This window comes from Phalacrocorax aristotelis, chromosome 2, assembly GCF_949628215.1.
Source record: "Phalacrocorax aristotelis chromosome 2, bGulAri2.1, whole genome shotgun sequence".
Taxonomy (NCBI): Eukaryota; Metazoa; Chordata; class Aves; order Suliformes; family Phalacrocoracidae; genus Phalacrocorax; species Phalacrocorax aristotelis.
Window position 1 is genome coordinate 37,901,594 of NC_134277.1, and position 20,110 is coordinate 37,921,703.

The window sequence follows — 20,110 nt, forward strand, 5'->3', positions numbered from 1 at the left end:
TTCACAGTATTTCTGAACATTATTTTTCTTTGCTCCACGTTAAGTACAGATTTGGCCATACAGGGAATAAGTCTGCGATTTACAATTTGAGGACTCACATTTTACTCCATTACTGGAGAGTTGAAGCCTCAATTTGTCATCGTTAATACTAATATTCTTTCCATCACTTCACAGTTATCTGGAACTTATGGAAGCGGTACTATAAGATGAAACAGTTTGACATGACAGCTGGAATAGAAACTCCAACCTTTTCTAACCAGCTCCAGCCCATGATTCCTACAAAAAAAAAATGTTTTATTTACTGTTTATTACCATTTCAGCACAACTACAGTACTCTACATGATGGCTCTTATTAACGATTAGGAGTCTGACATTTTTATTGACAACTATCTTGGCTGAAGTAGACAGTGAGGGGAAAGATCTACTGAAGTTTCATTATTGGATCTAAAGAACCATACTTATAACAGAATTGAAAACAGTTTATCTGTAACTCCAAAACCAGAAAAACAAATCAAGCTGCCACATCTTTTTGTGAAGTTCCAGCAGAATGCAGTACAACATATTTTAACCAGAAGAGGCGCTGATATAATTTCAAGAGTCAATGGAATGGAAAAAAGTTGAAATGGTAATATCTGAACACTAACAATGCTCACAATGAAGAAAGCATCACATTAAAAATAAAAAAAAACAAACGCATTTCACCCACTGTACTTCAGACAATGCATATTTTGTACACTGAATTAAAAAGACAGAAATGCTACAGCAACATCAGTGAAACTACTAGTAAAGTTTGCCTTGGACTGCAAGCTGAGAATCTGTATCATACTTTCACTGAAATCAGTGGGAGGACAAACTCACCACAATTCTTAAAGGCTAAATTTAGAACCCTTACTCAGCCAGTAGTGTCTTCAGTGCCAATAGAAGTCAGTTTTGAATGTGCTTCTGTGATAACGTGTGCTTTAAAAGCCTTATATACATACAAAGATGCGGAATCTAATCTTTGCAGAAGTAAATTTACTCCTCTAGAATTAAAAAAAAAAAACCAACATGATTTTGAAGATGTTTCCTTATTTGTCATATGCTCACAAAGCTCACAATTCAGGGCAGCACTAGGAACTGTGACACAACTTTCTCATGTGGACCTGCAAGAGATCCTAATCCCAGGGTAAAGCGATTGCTATCTCTAGACAGCATTAGAAGCATAATCCGCATGCAGCTACAGGGATGAGAAGTATTTTCCAAAATCAGTTAATACAAAATAACACTATAGTAACTTTGTGCATCAACTTCTACTTAATGGGTCCTGACTGTAAGCTGCAAGTAAATGCTGTAGGCCAATCATATGAAGAAGACAGCACTGCTACATTGGCGCACAGGCCCATCTGAAAAAGATCAAGGGAATGAATCTCTCAGTGGTAAGGCTGCAAACAAGCCACTAAAATATGGCACTAATGCTAGTCCTTGAGATACTTCATTCGCAATGTCAAGACAGGATTAAAATCATCACTACTTCTCCATAAGGTTTATAGACCAAGCATTTTTCAAAATATTATTTAGTTTGTAAAATAACTTGTTCACAGTGCAGATGAACCTTAACGTCCATCAGGCAACACCCAAATATCTAAAAACAAGTGGAACTGTCTGCCAATAACAGCTAGTAAACAGACAGGTCTAAAGACAACAGTTCAGGCATGCTGTTTTCTCTTCCTCCTCACTGCGTCCCACAAACACCCTCCCTCACACTCCTGCCAAGTCCATTGCATTGCACAGCAACAGATTAATGCCTGCCAATTTCTAGAGAGCTCAGCATACTTCTCCATTTAGTGTTTTGTCTAAAGGCCAACAATGCAGTCAGGACGTAAAAAAATACCCCAAAGACTTGATGTTTTAGGTCTTGAAAGATGGAAAGAACAAAGCATAACATTAAAGCTTTCTCTAACATACTTCTCCACATTTCTAGCAATTGCCCACTTTAAACATGATTTGTACAGAGCGCTCCTTGGTATTCAGAAACATATTATATTCTAGAAAGCTAAGTATCAGTTCTCTCCCCCTCCTTCAGAATATCACTCAATCTGTAACTGATGCTAAACACCAAATCATTTTTATTCAGATAAACCACTAACACCAAAAAAAGCCATTTGTATTCAGACTAGTCACCTATATCTTATTATATTAACCCAGTCTCGGCATTACCATTTTCTCACAGAACAAAACACCCAAAACAGCTAGGGTTGTTTTGGAATCAAACTTTTCTTCCTTTCTTTCTTTGTAGTTACAGCATAGTCAGCCTTAAAACAAAAACTCATGGGTAAAAACAAATTACAGATGTTTCCAAAAGGGAAATAACTCCCTCAGGTAAACAACATACTTAGGGGGGAAAAGGATTGAAGAGGACCACATAAAATATGTCAGAATTGCCCAACCGATAAGTAGAAGGCCATGCTGTGTTTAGAAAATGATCAGATAGATATATAATCCATCCACAATATACTTTGTTCTGTGGTTTTTATTTCCAGGCTGACAAGTTATCTAGCTTTATAAAACAAGGACTAATATTTTGGCTGGGAAGTAAGAATCTTGTCTTCCCCATTATATTCTTCAATACCCGGGTCTTCCTACTTTCTGTCCACATTAGAATTTGGATGAAATTTTTGGCATCTAGTGTGTAGCCAAATCCTGCCTTAGTTTTCAGTTGAAAATTAAAAAGATGGTTAGTTTTTGCTCCTCACCCATGCTCATCTTCATGATCTGAAATTCAGGCTATGCTCTTTCTGAAAGGTATGATACCTTTGACAAACTGTAAGGCAAAATTCTCTTCTACCCTTTGCATTTTTATTCTCTTTCAGGTATAAGTCTCTGAACTACCTCATTAAAGACAGGAAAATAAAGAATTCTCATGATGCCACTTACATTGATTTTTAGAGTGTGGATTGTAAAAAATGGGGTTTCCTCATCTTCCAATCCTAGGGGTTTTAGAGAAGAATCCAGTGATAGTAACAATCAGCTATGGTTTTTTTTTAAAAACCTTAATTTTATCTTTCTGCTCTCCTCTGTCCACAAAATGAAAGGCTTCCCTACTCTATATTATTTCTTACAAGAGATTAAATACTCAGGAGACCAATAGTTAGCAACTTCAAGAACAGACAAATACCACTCACTCCTTCAACTACTATAAAACCAGAGGAAAGCTCTGTTTTTTCTTGACAATTAAATCCTTTCTTCCCCTCTTCCTTCTCTCCTTTTTAATTAACGAAGAAGTAGCAGAACTGCTTAATGGTAACCAAAGAGTCTTTCCCTAACAGAAAGAAATGGATGGAGACTGAAAAGATGTGATCACCTACATATAAATATAACTTTCTGAAAGAAGTTAAATTAAAAGGACCACTGTACTATATCACAGGAAAGCTCAGTTTCTTCAGGTCTAATACAAAAGCATATTCGTATCCTCTAAAAATATTCCTAAAATAGCATACATTTCTTTAAGGTAATGGAACAAAAAAAACAATACTGTACATGTAGCAAAGAAAAACAAGATGTACCAACAAGGGTACAAATTGGTGGCTGAGATTGCAAACAAAGAGACGTGTCCAGTATGAGGTAAACTGTTAATGAAGACTTACCTCCAGAAACTGGGGCATCCATGAAAACAGCTCCCATTTTTTCAACTGCTTTGGCTAATTCTTTTGAAACTGCAGGGTCTATAGTACTCGAATCTATTAGCAATGAGCCTTTCTTTACTTTCCTAAAATAAAGATTAATTATTAAGTATTTTTGCACAAGACATCCGAAACTATTACCATGGCACTGTCTCTCCTCAGCATGGGAAATGTATAGACACTTTTTGGTACACTAATAAACACAAAGTTTTAAACTCTATTGAGCAAAATCTGCTCAGTATGTATACTCCTGAGTATGTTTACTACACAGCTTTGAATGACTCAAAACACAATAAAACCTGAACACAAAAAAATTATGTTCTTCCTAAACGCTATTATAAAAAAATTACACACAAAGGGTACACTACGAAAACCTGCCATCATGCAAGCTTGAGCAGTATATCATATACAGATCATCTAAGATGCATTCTAAGCTATGCTGCTATGGCCTAAAATTTCATATATAACACTAGAATTTTCTTTCTATGTATATCTATACACAATATCTAAGTCCTTATCAGAATAGCTTTATTGCATTTTTAATCACTGCTACAATTTATTCTACATAAGGATCATTACTAACACCATAAAAACCCACTGAAGATTTAAAGTGAAGTATGGAGAAAAATGTTAAGTTTTCCAAATGATAGCTAGTCAATTTAGGTAGAAGAATTGTATCCCGAACTTTAGAACACAAACAGTTGTATATGTGTTCAAAAAAATGAAATGGAAGTAAATTTTTTAATGCCCTCAACAAAAAAACCTCACTTATATTTTTATCCCTCTTTCATTTCAATTGCACCGTGATTTAATGCCCACTGGACCAGCAAAAAACACAAAATCAAATGTAAGTTTCAGTCATAAAAAGGTGAGTAATTTAAAGCTACACGTGACAGGTGAAGAGCATTCCTGCACCTTGCATGGTGTTGGCAGTATAGCAAATTTTGCTCAATCGAATTACCTAGATAGCTGGAAATAGTCTCTCAATATATATTGTATAGTGGAGGCTCCACTCTAGCTCCAGACTCAAATAGTGCCACATAAACAGAATGTGTCCTTTTACACCGAAGGAATGAGCTGCTAACGTTAGTTTGCAGATGAGAACCAGCATGGCAGATACGGTACTATGTCATCTCCCCTTACCTTTGGAACGGGAGCAGTGGCACAGGCTCCTTGGTAACATAGTGAGATGACTAAGCTAACCCTTAAAAATTCCAGAACATCAATTTTTTTCTTCAGTAAAGCTTAAAAAGCTCCAGAAAATTATCCAAGTCCAACCAGTCACCAAGGACCGCCGTCACTCAGAGCAACAATTAACCACTACTGTCAAATTACACTTCTTTTGAACACAGAGGCTCAGAACCTGCAGCAGCACAGGATTGCTTTCCACATCCTCTGTTTCCCACAGTATTTTCCACATCTAGGTACTCAAAAGATCAACTGGCTGTATTATATCAGCAAGTACTGCCAATCGGTCTTCAAAGCACTGCTATCCTGGATACAATTCTCCACAGCCGTTTGCCCAGGTTTGTAGGACTGATCAAATTACCCTTCTTCCCTGAAGGGTCTAAGCTATGGTTACTTAGATCTGCTCAGTCCTGCTTTGTGGGGAACTAAACTATGGACAGTAAGGGAAGGGAGTAACAATGACTTTCTAAATTGGAAGAAGAACAGAAAATCCTTCTCCTCTATTTAATTTTCTAATCACTGTACCTTAATATTGCCTACAATCAATACCTAAAAAAGCTATCAACAGTCTTAGACAATCTACTGTACTTTTGTCTCCTGTACGTTTCTTCCATTGCATTATTAACCTGGATAGCAGTAAGATCCTACATGATCCTCGGTAGCCTTAGTCAGACTGCTAGGAACCGCATACATGTGGCCCAAAGAGCCTTTTAAATACTATTTATTTTTTAATTTGCCAAGTCCAAAAAGTCCGAGTATTAGAAGTCTGCAAACTATGGATTTTAGGCTCAGTGGAAATCCCTCCGCAGAAGTTAAAAAACAATGTTTCAGATTGAATAGACTCTTTAGGTGTTTTCTTATGCAATGAACAGATAATAAGTGTAGAAATCAATAAAGCCTTGTCAGCTATTCTGTGCTAATGCACTTTAATATTATGAGACACAATGGCATCTCTTCAGAACATTCCAGTTATAGGATTCCAAGTTAAAGAAAAAAGTATCTGAGCTAATAATTGCTGCCAGCAAATATTCTAGTTATACTCGTCTGTAGTATATTACATTACAGTACAAGAAACATGCAGCTGAGAAGGTAGATAGTAGTTGTCTCAAATTCACATAAATTATTATTCTACTGAAATTAAAATTAAGACTTTTGCCAAAAGCCATTCAAAAGCAAGCACAGCTTAAGAGAACTCATGTAGTTAGAAATATCAATAGTGACAAAACAGAAGAAAACATCAGGTTAAGTGCCCTGAAGGCACAGCAAGAGTTACAGCGACAGCGATCATTGGACAAACACAGCCTTGATTAGGAGTGGGAATTCTCCAGACTACAGCAAATTCTTACTTTAGAATTCCGTTTGCTCCTGTGTAAACTTCTATCGCATTGGAATTAGAAGGCAGCATGGTAATAATTCTGTCTGCTCTTTCTGCTACATCTGCTGAGGAATCTGTTACCTTAAAAAAAAAAAAAAAAAAAAAAAGCTTACATTTCCTGAAAAAGAAATGCCAAACATGTTTGCTGAGTTTGCTTTTATTATTTGCAGGTCACCAGTCACAACTAAGCTAGGTAAAAAATTAGAGCTCGAGCCAAACTCTGCCCTCCTAATGGAAATATCAATTAATTGGATCCAGCAACAGGAAAAAAAAATCAAAAAGGATGTAATGTCACAGAAGTTCCTCCAGAATATCAATCCATGGGGATGCTTGCATCCCACCAACTCATTCATGAATCTTCAATTCATTATAAACCATGCATCTATAAAAATTACCGCTCTACAATGTTTCTAAGGAGGCACAACACTAAGAATGACAAAAATATCACTTTTTTCCTTGGCTAATAGACAGGACTGGAAGAGAGGAAAAAAGAAAAAAAAGCCTTAATGCACCTCTGAGCCTCCCCTTAAAAAAATCAGATAAACTAACTGATAATTCTCACAATATTATGGCTGACATTTTTTAAAAAAAAGAAAATTAGCAGCTCAAGCTGCTTCACCAAAATGTCTGAATAAGTGTCAGAGTATATTCTTAGCTATTTGTTGATAAATAAACATACCTAACTTACCTTCCCCAGCTCATTCTCAGAGGCAAGCAGTATGGTATTTAAGATATGTACACAGCAAGTGAAATACTGACAGCTGGAGTACTGAGTTTTGCCAATGAACTCAAAGAACACAAAGTTTTACACAGAAGGCATTTGCCATTAATATTTTTGTCCAACACTAGTTTTAAGTAATTAATGTCTTTTAAAAATGCATTGTTAATACATTCATAGATCAGGGAAAACAGAAACAAAAAAAACCTTCAGCCCACAAGGACCAAATCTGATTTCACTCATTCAGGTAGTTTTACTGGAAGGAATTAGCTTGGAACTTGGAACAAGCAGGAAGCAAGATGAGGAGAAAGTAGATTTAGTTTGTGGACAGGGTGTGTAGTATTTTTTTCCCGCACTTATTGTGGCTGTATGATAAAGAGGAACCTTAATATTACAATGATCTATTCTGCTGGACATATTATATGCCTTGGATTTTTAAACTTTAAGAAATGTCTTAAGCAAAATTTTATATGCAGTTATAAGTCAGTGTGAATAAATTAGAATTTCCATATTGCATGGCTTTAGGGTTAAAAAATGGCAGTTTAACAGGCTCCTCAAAAATTGATTCCTTTCCATAATATTGACAAATCAGCAAATTGATGACCTTGTTTCACCATTCCTTATCTATTTTTAACTACAGGTATTTTTTATAATTTTTGTTAGTTTTGATACTAAAGGCACTTCTGTAAATATCTTTTTATATACACTACTTTTATAAGGTCTCAGCATCAAAGAAAGGAAGGTATATACACATTTTTAAGAAATGCTGAATAATACCTTGAAGGATTTCTGGGGCACAGATAAACGTCTTGATTTCTGTTTTACTTATAGTAAAATAAGTAAAATAAGGGAAGACTGTATATATCCACTGAGCAAAGCTCTCAAGAAAAAAAAAGTAGAGGAACTGACATAGATGGGACTTGGAAACATGCAATTTTTGTTTTGAAAGAATAAGTTAATACTACACAAAACATCTGGTATAACGCACCATTATAAAAGGAAACATACTCTAGTCCAAAGAACAAAGGTTAGGAGGAATAAATGAGGCAATTATAAGCAGAAAAGCTTCTATACCTGATTAGTTAATTTTATGACTTGCTTCCCTGGAGACCAGAGAGCCTAGCTCTTTATGTAGGAGTATGACACCTTTGTCTTTAATTCTGAGTATCTCTTGTTCAGTTCGGTCCCAATGTGTATTATTAGAGGAGGACAGAGGAAGTAAGTAACAAAAAAAGTGGGACTTAAAGTGGGAATTGTCATTCTTGGCTTTTTGGTACTGTAACAAATATAATTAATAATCCTGGAGGAAACCTACCTACCTGGTTCAACCAGCAGCATACAAAACTTTTTTTATTATTTGGGATTTCCTGTCTCAGAAATAAAGTTGAATGATTTGAAAGCTATTAAGAAACATGAAACATTTGAAATTATTAAGAATATGCGCGTTTAAAAACCATACCAAATTCTAATTGCTGATTACTAACATAGACCATACTGGCTCAGAGTAGCAGCCCAGCAAGTTCTGTAAGTGTTCTGATACTTGCCAGTTCAAGCAAATTTTTGCAGTACGCAACTGGACAGTGAAGGCTTCTCTTCATACTGGTCATTATTTATGCCCGTCAATAAGCACATCTGCTTATATTTGTTCCAAAATGCTTCCCTATTTTTTTCTTTATATTTACAATAAGTCAATTAATAATTCTGCTTGCCTGAAATGCCAGTCTCACTGAATACACTGAAGAAAGCCCTATTTTTATGCTGTTTTATGCATCAGCTGACTTCAGTAACACTCTCAAACTTCCAAATTTGAAAAAGGATTCAGAGATATGTAAACTGAAGCAAAGAAACTGTGCGACATATATGCACTCTGCTGTGTGAGAAAGCGATAACTATGAGGAAGAGGAAAGAGACAATAGAGTGTGGAGGCCACCTACTTGCTCACAGCACTGTTCAGTATTCTCCCTTGTTTGTAGCCTTGCAACTTTCTCCAAGTTTCACCCCAAGGGGTTCTACATGCTCCTGCTCCCACAATTTACCCCTTACTATTCACCCTCAGCAGGCAGGTGGCTGCTTCCCGACATACACTACCTCCTGGCTTTTTACTTCAGAGGGTAAAGAAAGTGGAGTCACAGAATATTCAGACTTATGATCAAACATCCCTCATCCTCCATATACCTTAGTAGTAGCACTGACTTCAAACAATGGACATTTGACAATATTTACTGTCTCTTGGGAGGCACCTTTTCACCTCTGTAAGACTCCTGATGGTTTTAGCCTACCAGCCAGACCAAAAAGAAAGCAGCCCTTGGAGCCCAATGTTCCTTCTATAGTAGTTTCTACAAGGCCCCCTGGACCCACAAGTTTCCAAGTCCTGAAAAAAATGTTGGGGTAGGATTTACACCTGTAGATCAAGAAGAGTAAGTTATGTTCACATATTTTCTTTAAGGGTGTTTTATTTTTATTTAAGCCTATGCATGTATTCTCTTACTGATTTACAATCTTAAAACATAGCTTTGGTGTTACTTTTAGAAGCATTTCTGTTCATCTTGAATATCACACATTAAGACTTGCAGTGGATACCAAAGGATTCTATTACTACGGCAATAAGCGATACCAAAGAGATCCCACTGCAGAACATGAATTAAAAATATAACCAATTGTTCAAAACACACCTCCTTTCCATTTGCCCAGCCTCTTACTCAAGACAGGTCTGGTTCACGCCTGAGGGGCTCAGATGCTTTAACCAAATAAAAACAGTAGCTAGGGAAACAAGCTCAAAAGCTTACTTTCCCACTTGAGGCCAAGATTCTGTAATTATTCAGGAGGAGCTGCAATTAATTATCAACAGGTGCACCTGATCATTTTATCTTTTGGGAATCCTGACATCACCTCATTATTTAAAACAGCTGCAGTTAGCTCCAACAGTTTAGACCTTCAAGTCATACAACTCCTCTATCTAGATCTACCTACAATTTCCTTGCCACTGCTGGAGAATTTCATCCTATCCTATACACTGACACAATGGAGTATTATTTTTGCATTGGTTTCTCCTTACTTGACTATATTAGTTTGTTTCAGTGTTTTATGCACCTATCCACCCAATTAAAACTATCTAAACTACTGTAGCTTTCAAGTATGTCAAAAACATTCAAATATGTTTCAGACACTTAGAAAAGACAGTCTCAACCACCTGAGAGACTGAACTGGTTTCTGGGTGTATTAACAGATCAACAAAACCAATAGCACTGACTGGAACGGGGCCAAGATTTTGCAGGGTACAGGGCAGGAAGGTAAACCTCCTTAATGTGATCAATTTCCTTCCCTCATTTTTTCCTTTTCATTCCTTCCTCTTCTCTCACCGTAATGTTCCCCACCTCCAAGAGAATAAGCACTTAAATAATTAGATTTTTCCCCTGCCCCCAAGGACTGCACCTTGAAGCAGCAGGAAAGCTCATATGTCCCTATAACCCTTACAGCTATGCCAGCAGGAATTTTTAACTAGGGTCATCCAACCTGAAAAGGTCAAAGTAGGGACCAGATGAAAAGCAGCCCACTGGCCATCTAGACCTGGGGGAGGAGGAAGCAGGAGAAAGAAGGAGGTGATAGAACAGCCCATCGACCTACTCTCATAAAAAGGGAAAAAAAACAGCTAGAGAAGTCCAACAAAGTAGCAATTCTGGCTAACAGCATGAAAATATCTTAGGGCAGAATCATGACTTCGCTCCAAGCAAAACCTCCCAGATTCAGATTGTGCTCACTAAGCTGTTTTACTTCCACTTGTGATCTTAACCAAGAAGAAAACAGACTATAAAAATATTGCATGCAAGAACCATTCAATACATACAGTTATTTTTGGAATAAAGAAAGTTTCTTACTATACCTGAGCACCCAAGTCTTGAAATTCTTTGCAAGCTTCTGGGAACACATCATATGCAATAACTGGATATCCGTGTTTTAACAGGTTTTTTGCCATTGGATTTCCCATGTTACCCAGCCCAATGAATCCAACTGGGGTTTTGGAAGCCATTGCCCTAGAACACACTGATTTCAAACAATAAATAAAAATACATTTGTATTTTAGAGTAATGTGTAACAATGATATAACAAAAGCTAGCATGTAATCTGTTTGCACTGATTTAGATGAAGTTTGAAAGGGCAGAAATGTGATACTTACTCCACATTAATTGAAACTGCAGGTTCTAGCTCACATTGGGCCACTAATACCATCCCTGAATTATTTTTTACAAAGCAAATTATTTTAATTAGGGAAATGTGAGTGTTTCAAAAAGTATAGTCATCAAACTTGAGAAACATCTCTGAAAGATGAGGTCTGAGTTTCAGTCTGGGAGGAGCTCACAGACTTAAAATATGCAGGCTTGTCTCTGTTTTGTTATGTACCTAAATACTAAACTGGAAATACAAAATAAAATTTTCTCTATATTTTACAGACTCCTTATTTGCAACTTCGGTTGCAGCCCTGGAATTTAGCACCTGTTCTCTCAAAATGGACTGAGGCTGCCACTGTATTTCATGCAGCCCCTCACAGATAATAACTGGACTCTGCTGATCCTGCACCCAGATACAAACCACTAACCTAAAAGTAAAGTAATAAATCATTGCCAATTCTTCAAGTCGTGTAATCACTTGCACTATAGTTTAAAAGCAAATACTGAAAACTAGAACATGCTAAGATTATAAATGCAAAACTATGAAGTCTTTACAGGAATAACCACTGTATTCTATCTGCTGTACTACCAAGACAGAACTATAAAGCAAGATCTACAATCTACAGAAAACACTACAGTTTCAGTCAGTTACTTTTTACAAGTAGTTAGCGAGTATCAAATGCTGTATTATAAGCAGTGTTGCAGGCATCCATCTACTGCAATCACTGTCTCATCACTCTAAACACTCCTAATCCAAAGGCAGCAGAATTTGGCAGTGCCGAGATTTCTTTGCTGATTACATAAAATAATTTCTCCTTTACAGCAAAGGAAAAAGTTATGCAGAATAAACACTATGGCATGCGGCAAGTAAGCAGCCAGAAACAAGGCTAACTACGGAACTACTGTAACTCTGAAGTGCACATACAGAAAATGTGCCTAAGCTGCATCTAGACTCTAAGCGGTCTCAATGCTTATAAAGAATCCTCTCTAGGCCAATAACACTTGATTAATCATCTTAAAGTCTTTCTGACTTTAAGCTCCTTCTTAGCCAGCAATGGTCATGCTCTTTCATCTGCAGCACTATTTTGGAAGTGCCACATTTAATAAATCAGGTTCGTTGAGAGATCTTTGGTCTGAGACAGTTTCCACAGATGCCTGCAGCAATTACATAGCTAGAGAAGTAGCACAATTTAACAGAAAACTGCACTGGGGAAAGACTTAGTGCAAACTGAGATAAGTCAGGAAAAGAGCACATTGTTTTTTTAAGAAGTGCTAGATGTCAAATCTAGGGAACAAATTAAGAAAGAGCCTAAAACACCATCATCAGCCATAGTAATCACCTTGGAGTCTTTTGTTATAGTTTCTATGAGTCAGTCTTCCCCAGTACATCACTTACACTAATCTAAAGCTACTCCTTTCACTAGCCTGAAGCTTCCAGCTTCCTGTGGAGGTTCAAGTCCTGGTTTTCAGCATCTTTAATACTAGTAGGTCTTATTTACCTTGGCTTCAATAAAGCTTTCAAAACAGCTTCCTTTAGTATCCTGGTAGCCAAACAGGGAAAGTATGCACTGGACTGGACTGCAAGACTGCCTGATGGAAGAAATGTTGTCTGGGCTGTTGAGCTTAAAGAACAGTGGTCAGCGGTTCAAAGACTAGCAACAGCAGTTATGAATGATGCTCCTCATGGGTCAATACTGGGGCTGCTGCTGCTTAAAAATTTCATCAGTGACTGTGATGACGGGACATAAACACCTGCAGCAAGATCACGTATGACACCAAACTGGGGGGAATAGCTGAAAAACTGCAGGGCAGGGTTACAATTCAGAAAGACTGGAGAAATGAGCCTCAAGAAGTTCAACAAAGACAAACACAATGTCCTGTACAGCAGATATCATTGCAGGCTGAGGACTGGCTAGACAGGCTGCAGCTCTGCAGGAAAGGACCTGTGGATTCCCATAGACACCAAGCTGAGCATGAGTCAGTAGTACATCTTTGTAGCGAAAGATTAATTACATACTGTCCTACTTTAGCAAGAGCATAGCCATCAAGGCAAAGAAATTGGTGATTCTACTCTATGCAGCACAAAAAGGGCATCGCCAGCAGAGAGAAAGAAGTCATTATCCCACTCTACTCAGCGCTTGTCAGGCCACACCTGGAGTACTGTGTACAGTTCTGGTCCCCGCTGTACAAAAAGGATGTGGACAGGCTGGAAGGGGTCCAGAGAAGGGCCACCAAGATGATCAGAGGACTGGGAAGCCTGCCATATGAGGCAGAGAGAGGCTGAGAGAACTGGGTTTGTTCAGCCTTGAGAAAAGGAGGCTCAGAGGGGGTCTCATCACCATGTACCAGTACTTAAGGGGTAGTTACAAAGAAGATGGAGACTCCCTTTTTACGTGAGTCACATGGAGAGGACAAGGGGGAATGGATACAAGTTGCTCCTGGGGAGATTCCGATTGGACACCAGAGGGAAATTTTTCACACTGGGGACAGTCAACCATTGGAATAGTCTCCCCAGGGAAGTGGTTGACTTGGCCACATTGGACACCTTTAAGAGTTGGCTGGACAGGGTGCTGGGCCATCTAGACTGCGCTCTTCCTAGAAAGGTTGGACTAGATGATCCCTGAGGTCCCTTCCAACCTGTGATTCTGTGAATACACGAGATGTAGTCAAACTGCAGGCAGCCCAGCACACACCGATTAAGGTGACTGAGGAGCTGGAGAATATGGCATATGAGCAGAGGCTATGGGAACTGTCTTTGCTTAGCCTGGAGAAGCAAAGGCTAACTGCAGTCTTCCACTACCTACAGAGTGGGAGGGAAGAAGAGTTACAGAGCAAATGAAGCCAGATTCTTCACAGAGGTGCACAACAGTAGGACATGGGGCAATGGCCAAAAGCTACAGGAAGGGGAATTCTGGCTGGAAATAAGAAAAGCATCCCTGATGAGGAGAAAGGTTCTGCACTGGAACAGGCTACATAGAGAAGTGGTGGAACCTCCAACCTTGGAGCACCCTGAGCAACCTGATCTAGCTTTAAAGTTAGGTCTGCATCCAAAACTCAGTTTTCTTTGTTTCTGTGAACTCCAAGTAGCCTCCTCAGAAGCATAAATCTGGCTACCATGTCTAGGCTCGTTCTTGTAGACTCTTCACTTCTATCTTGATCTCTTCTTTTCTCACACCGTCTCGTGGACATCTAACCAGCACCTCAAACTAAACACCAAGAAATCTCTTAATCATCTTCTGAAAACTTTCTTAATACCTTTTTTCTGTCTCAGTGCTGACACCAGCAGTGATGCCTGTCACTCATACCCACAGCCTGAAAGACCCACCTATGATCTACTTAAATCTCACTGATTCCTCCTTCATACCTGAGATCTCAGCCACTTCAGAACCTAGCCACCTGCCTCAACAGACATATTCCTGCCTTGATCTTCATGGAAATATTGGGAATTGAGAAGGACATTTTGCCCATGTTAATTTCTGTCACTTCTTCTCTGCATCCTGCCTTACTCTTCTCGACCACATCACATAAGACTGCTTTGCTTTGACGACTTTTCATGACTATCCTCACATTTTACTATTATGACATCAATTGGTAATTGGACGGCAATGACAGGCCTATCACCAACAGGCATTTCTTTTACTTCTCTAAGGCAGCTCTTCACAGTGTAATTTATCCATGAAACTAACCCATTCTTCTACTATAAGGCCTTCTTTAAAAGCCTTTATTTCGTAATATCCCCATAAGACATAGCAACGGTTAGGCTGGAATACTAGGCAACATGCTGATCAGTATTGTTCATTTTGTGTCACTGTATTCTATTACTTCCCCTTTTGTCTGTCTCTGTTAATTTTCTCTTGTCTTAGTTAATGAATCAGGGACCATTTCCTGTTCTGTGCTAACTAGAACATATTCATATCCATAGGATTTGGGACCTGTTAGAGAAAGAGTCTGATTCTTGACTCAGTTTCTGACTTCTTAATTCGGTTTAACTTCTCAAAGCCCAGTGTTAAATTGGCCACTTTAAAATGGTATCATTTGATTAACAGCTTTGAAAAATCTCCAGATCCCCAGATACACAAATATAGGAAAACTGCTTTAAAAGACTGATGAAATTAGCTCACAGACATACCTAATAGAGCTGATTTCAATTAAATTTGAAACAACTGCATTTAGAATTATGGCATATTTTTTAATGACTACTTAAGAGAGTGGGGATTCGCCAAAGAGAGGATGTTTAAGACGACATGATTTTTCACGTTTTCATATTAGATGAAACTCCACAGGCACTATCATGGAAAGTGATATCCAGCTTGAATATCTAGGCACTGTTTACCATTTGATACATGGCACAGGCTTGGTTTTGAAATAACTGTATAATTCAAACATCTAAGGACTGATATTCTGCAAACCACATATATGTATGCTTAACTAATCCCATCAATTGTATAAGCATTTGCAGAAACTGTCCCTGTGGTATTGAGTCCATTTTACTTCAACCATAAAATGTACAGTAACCTGCTGCAATCACATAGCTGGAAAAATGCCCGGTCCACATTCAACTTCTAACAGAGGACAGAACATCAGAAGTAGGAGCAATAGAAGCTACTTTTAAAATAATCACTGATACAATGTGCAACTAATTCTCCTTCACTGGGAACGGAACCAGCAGCATAGGTTAATCTATAGATCAAGTTAATTGTGAGCAAAACCAGTTACAGCTACACTGACTCCAAAGAATTTGGGCTTTTCCCATAAGATTCTTAATTATTCTCTTGAGGGAATGTGTGCTTACAGAGTCTATGAAGTAGAATCAGTTATCAACAATGGAGATAAAAATAAAAAACACATATAAAGATAAAAAATACATCCATTAAGAAAGTAAACTCACAAATAGAGATTGCAATCCTGTCCTTAGAATACCTGGCCTGCCAATGACCTAAAACTTGTCTTTTCAAGCTTCTATGTAAGGATACTGAAAGCAATTTTCTTTTTAACCTGAACGATGACAGTTAAAAGTTTAGATCATTTCAGATGTTTACATTTCATTTTACACTATCTCCCAAAGTGACCACTCTTACAGTTTCAAGAAGGAATTTAATTTCCAGTGGTGCCTTGAATTCACTATACAGACACTATAAAATGCAGTGCAGAGGACATCTCTCTGTATTCAAACAAAAAGGAACTAACAGGTGGATAGGACCACAGAGTAGAGCTGGAAAAGGTCCAATATGCTTGTACTTTGAAGGAAAGCACAGTCTAACTGGCCAAGAACAGGACTGAGAAAGCAGTAACTCTCAAATTGTAATCTCAACTATATGACCTTTTGGCTTTATAAAAATCTATTTTGAACCTTGTTCACCAAAATGTCTAGCTCCTGGGATGGAATCCCTAGCTCCACAGTCAAATGAAACCAACAGATCTGGCACAAAGGATAACAGCCCACATATTCCTGTCCCATATGAATTTCCTAATCAGAGTGGTTGCAAGTCATATTAATATTCAGTGAATCTTGAGCTCTTTTCCAAACCCGTAGGTGAGATTTCACAGGAGCATTGGAAGATGCCCAGAGGAAGTTCAACTACTGAAGCTGCTGGTTCTGCTCGGGGCTTCATGAGAAAGTACAACTGCATATTAAGTAACTTCACAAGGAGTGGCAAACATGATGACAATTCAATTTGAGCCACTAAATGAAGGATTTTGCCACTGATTTAGCATCTTAAGTTCTGGTACAAGTACAACAGAAGACAACATTCCTCTTCTCTTTTCTGCTTTGAAAGAAAGCATCAGAGAGATCTCCTGTGTTTTGTGCAGACTCCTCTACAGAAATGCATAAAAATTCTACTGAACTAGATCCTGGAGGGAACGAGACGGAGAAACATAGAAGTTCGAGAGGCCAGCTGTACATGGGTAGAATCAGGTCCTTCTGCTCCTAGAAGCGTTTGCCAATGGAATTTAAAATGCCCCAGGGTCACGGGCTGTGAAAGGTTATGCAATGATTTTGAGCACCACACTCTGCCAAAATCATAATTTAAGAAGATTACAAGACTCTACATTTGGCCAGCTTTACACTGAAAACATCCCACTTGCTTTTCCTTGCCTCAGTAAAGGTCTGCTGATAAAAAACAGACATACTATCTTGTAACGGTTAAGAGTCTCTTACCTCATTTTTCTTATCTGTAGCTGTACCTCATTAAATGTTTGCTATTACATTAAAGACAAAAACATGTAGTATGTACTTTTCATCTAAAAAGAATATCAAGTGTACACTTGATCCCTTAATTAAGTAATGTGCTGGACTTCAGAGCAGCAGGTCTTTCTGTCACAATCCCTGCTTAGTAATTAATGCTTCTCTGCACCACAGCATGGAATCATTCCACAGTCCAAATAGGTCCTGCATCAACAAAAGTACTCTTTAACTATCTACTACTCATCCAAAACTATTTGTAAGGCCATTTTCATTCTCTAGCAGGGTACCATCTTCTTGGATGAACAGCTCCCTCAGCTGATGAATCTTCACTCACCAGGAAATCTTCCTCTCTCAACCGTGATACCTCATTAGCCCCTGCTTTATCCTCCCTAGCTGTCCCTAGGAAGGACTTCTCCACATCCATCAAAAATGTATTTTTAAGTAAGGTCATATACACCCTCTCCATGAAGCACATTTGCCAGTGACTACCAGCTGCATATCAGAAGACTACACAGTCTCTACCCAACTTGCTAATACACAAACACACATACCCAAGATGCTCCTCCAAAATCTGCCCTCAGCTATTTTCCTCCTACATGATTTAACAGTCTCTGGTATAAACATACAGAAGAAACAATCCATCATGGTCTGCGCCAGCTGCAATGAGCAACTAACTAACTAAGGAGCATTCAATACCTGAATGAAGACAGCCTGCTTGCTAACCAAGCTGTGGTGTGGACAGCTCTCAGAGCCGGCAGAGTTCCTCCACTAGGATGGTGTTTCACTCAGAATGACAGTTGATGAAATCACTACTCAAAGGACAACTTTTAGACCACTCAAAACTAAAAAAAAGGATAACAAACCTAATAAACGCATTAGAGATGGGGAAACCTCAACATATAGCTAAGCAGTAGAGCTTAGCAGTTAAGAAGGCTTAATGCTTAGACCTTCATCCCATAAACACTTCGCAGAGTCAACAGGGCTTTCAGCACAGTCACTACTAAGTAAGTCAGAGCTTAAACACTGTGGGTGAAATTCTGTTCTATGGAAGTTTCTTGGGAGAGTCACAATTTCTCCTTAGACTTAGTCACAGTTGCTCACTCACGTCTTCAGGCAAAGGCAAACCGTACTTTTCAGCACTGAGGGCCAGTGTAGTGTTTTGGGATGCTTTTCACACCAATAAATTAGATCCCTTCCATCTTCTCTACATTAAACATGAGCATTGGAATATTGACCAAGACAGCAGATTTCAAAGCTCTTACAGAAATATCTGACAGCTATTACACACAGAAAGTTCAAAACACATTGAAAGCTACTACTGCTTTCAACTGTGGTATTACAAAAGCTACTAAATACACGAACAGGTCTCCTATATTTAACTTTACTAGCATGTGACCAATAGCACCTGAGCTATTACTTAGCACAACACCAGAGCTGCAACTAGAAAAAAAAAACGACCATGCGTTAGTGGAAGAGACAGTCAAGCAAAAATAACACTGAAAGTTAATTTCAAAATTGTCAAACAATTTTCACTGATCAGTTTACATGAGGTTTAAAGGGGAATTACAATTTTTAAGAAGCTGCTTACTTAAAAGTAATTAAATAATTCCTGAAACCCTTTGTTAAGTGTTCAGATTCTAGAATCATACACCATATAAAAGAATGTATTTCTTTCACTTCACTACTTGAAAAGTCTGCCTATTTGTGTGTTTGGAGCCTATACAGTAACATACGTGAGCAACACACTGCTACTGAAGTGTCATTGAAAAGACTACTGAAGACGATAGTTTCCATTATCTACTTCAGCAGCTAGAATACTTGGAAACAGCAGTATGATCTCCAAGTTAGAAAAGAGAAAAGATTTGGGCTCCAGTTCTGCAAGTGCATTCTTCATGTACTTGCACTGACAGGACATTTAAGGGCGTTTGCTCCTTCCACCGCACGTGAATCAACCACATGCGTGAGTGAGTGAGTGCGGAGCCGGAACAGGAGGAAGTGCTGCTGGTGTTACCTTCAGTTTAAGGAAAATGATTAGATACAATGATTGAGAGTGTTGAACTGCCCGCCATCGAGGTGACAGCTACGGCTAACGTATCACCGGTGCCACAGGAAGCATTTGCGGGCTCTGGAAATTCCCAGCCATGCTATTTTAAGCAAATGAGTGAAACATTTATTGAGCTAAGCCGCTCCGACGCTCCGGTCCGGCCTCACACCCGGCGCCAGCGGGAGCCGCTCGCCGGCAGCGCGCCGGGCCACCGCTGACCCCCGCCCCCCCGCGTTCCCCTGGGGGGGTCCCGCACCGGGCCGTCCTGCACGGCGCCGCCGCTCCGGGGCCCGCCAGGGACGGAGGGTCCGCGGCCGCCAAGGGCAGGGCGGCGGCAGCGTTCCCCGGCCGCGCCGCTGGCAAGGCCCGGCCTTTCCCCCGCCTGGCGACGGCCGCCCGCCGGTTAGAGCAGAGCCGCTCGAGCCGAGGGGAGGGGCAGCTCCTTACCCATCGCGGCACGCACCCGCCGGTGCCAGCGCCACCAGCCCGCAGGTCCCCCGAGCACCACAGCCGCGGCCATGCTGCGCCCCCCGCGCCGAGTGACCTCCTGCCAGCCGCCACCCGCCCCGCCGCCGCCACCGCCTCCCCTCCCGCCGCCGCCCGCCACCGCCCGCGCGCTGCGAGCGGCAGCTGTGGCAGCCAACCACAGGCGCTCCCTGGCGGCACCCAGCCAATGGGAGCGCAAAGCCTCCTCCCCCGCAGCCGGCCGGCCCCGCCCGCCAACCCGTGATAGATGGGGTCGGCCCGTGCCCGGGGCCCGAAGCGCAGCGCAG

At 39.7% G+C, this 20,110-nt stretch overlaps 1 protein-coding gene across 1 annotated transcript in view; it reads right to left on the reverse strand.

The window, feature by feature from the left end:
- The window catches only part of HIBADH (3-hydroxyisobutyrate dehydrogenase), an 87,011-nt gene extending 67,072 nt beyond the window's left edge, over positions 1–19,939 (reverse strand). Inside the window, exons 1-4 of the mRNA XM_075083135.1 lie at positions 19,785–19,939; positions 10,821–10,981; positions 6,194–6,303; positions 3,624–3,745 (exon numbers count right to left, since the gene is read on the reverse strand). Of these exons, the coding sequence (XP_074939236.1) occupies positions 3,624–3,745; positions 6,194–6,303; positions 10,821–10,981; positions 19,785–19,857 (466 nt within the window). The 5' untranslated portion in view covers positions 19,858–19,939. The remainder of the gene's footprint in view (positions 1–3,623; positions 3,746–6,193; positions 6,304–10,820; positions 10,982–19,784) is intronic.
- Between the last annotated feature and the right edge of the window lie 171 nt (positions 19,940–20,110).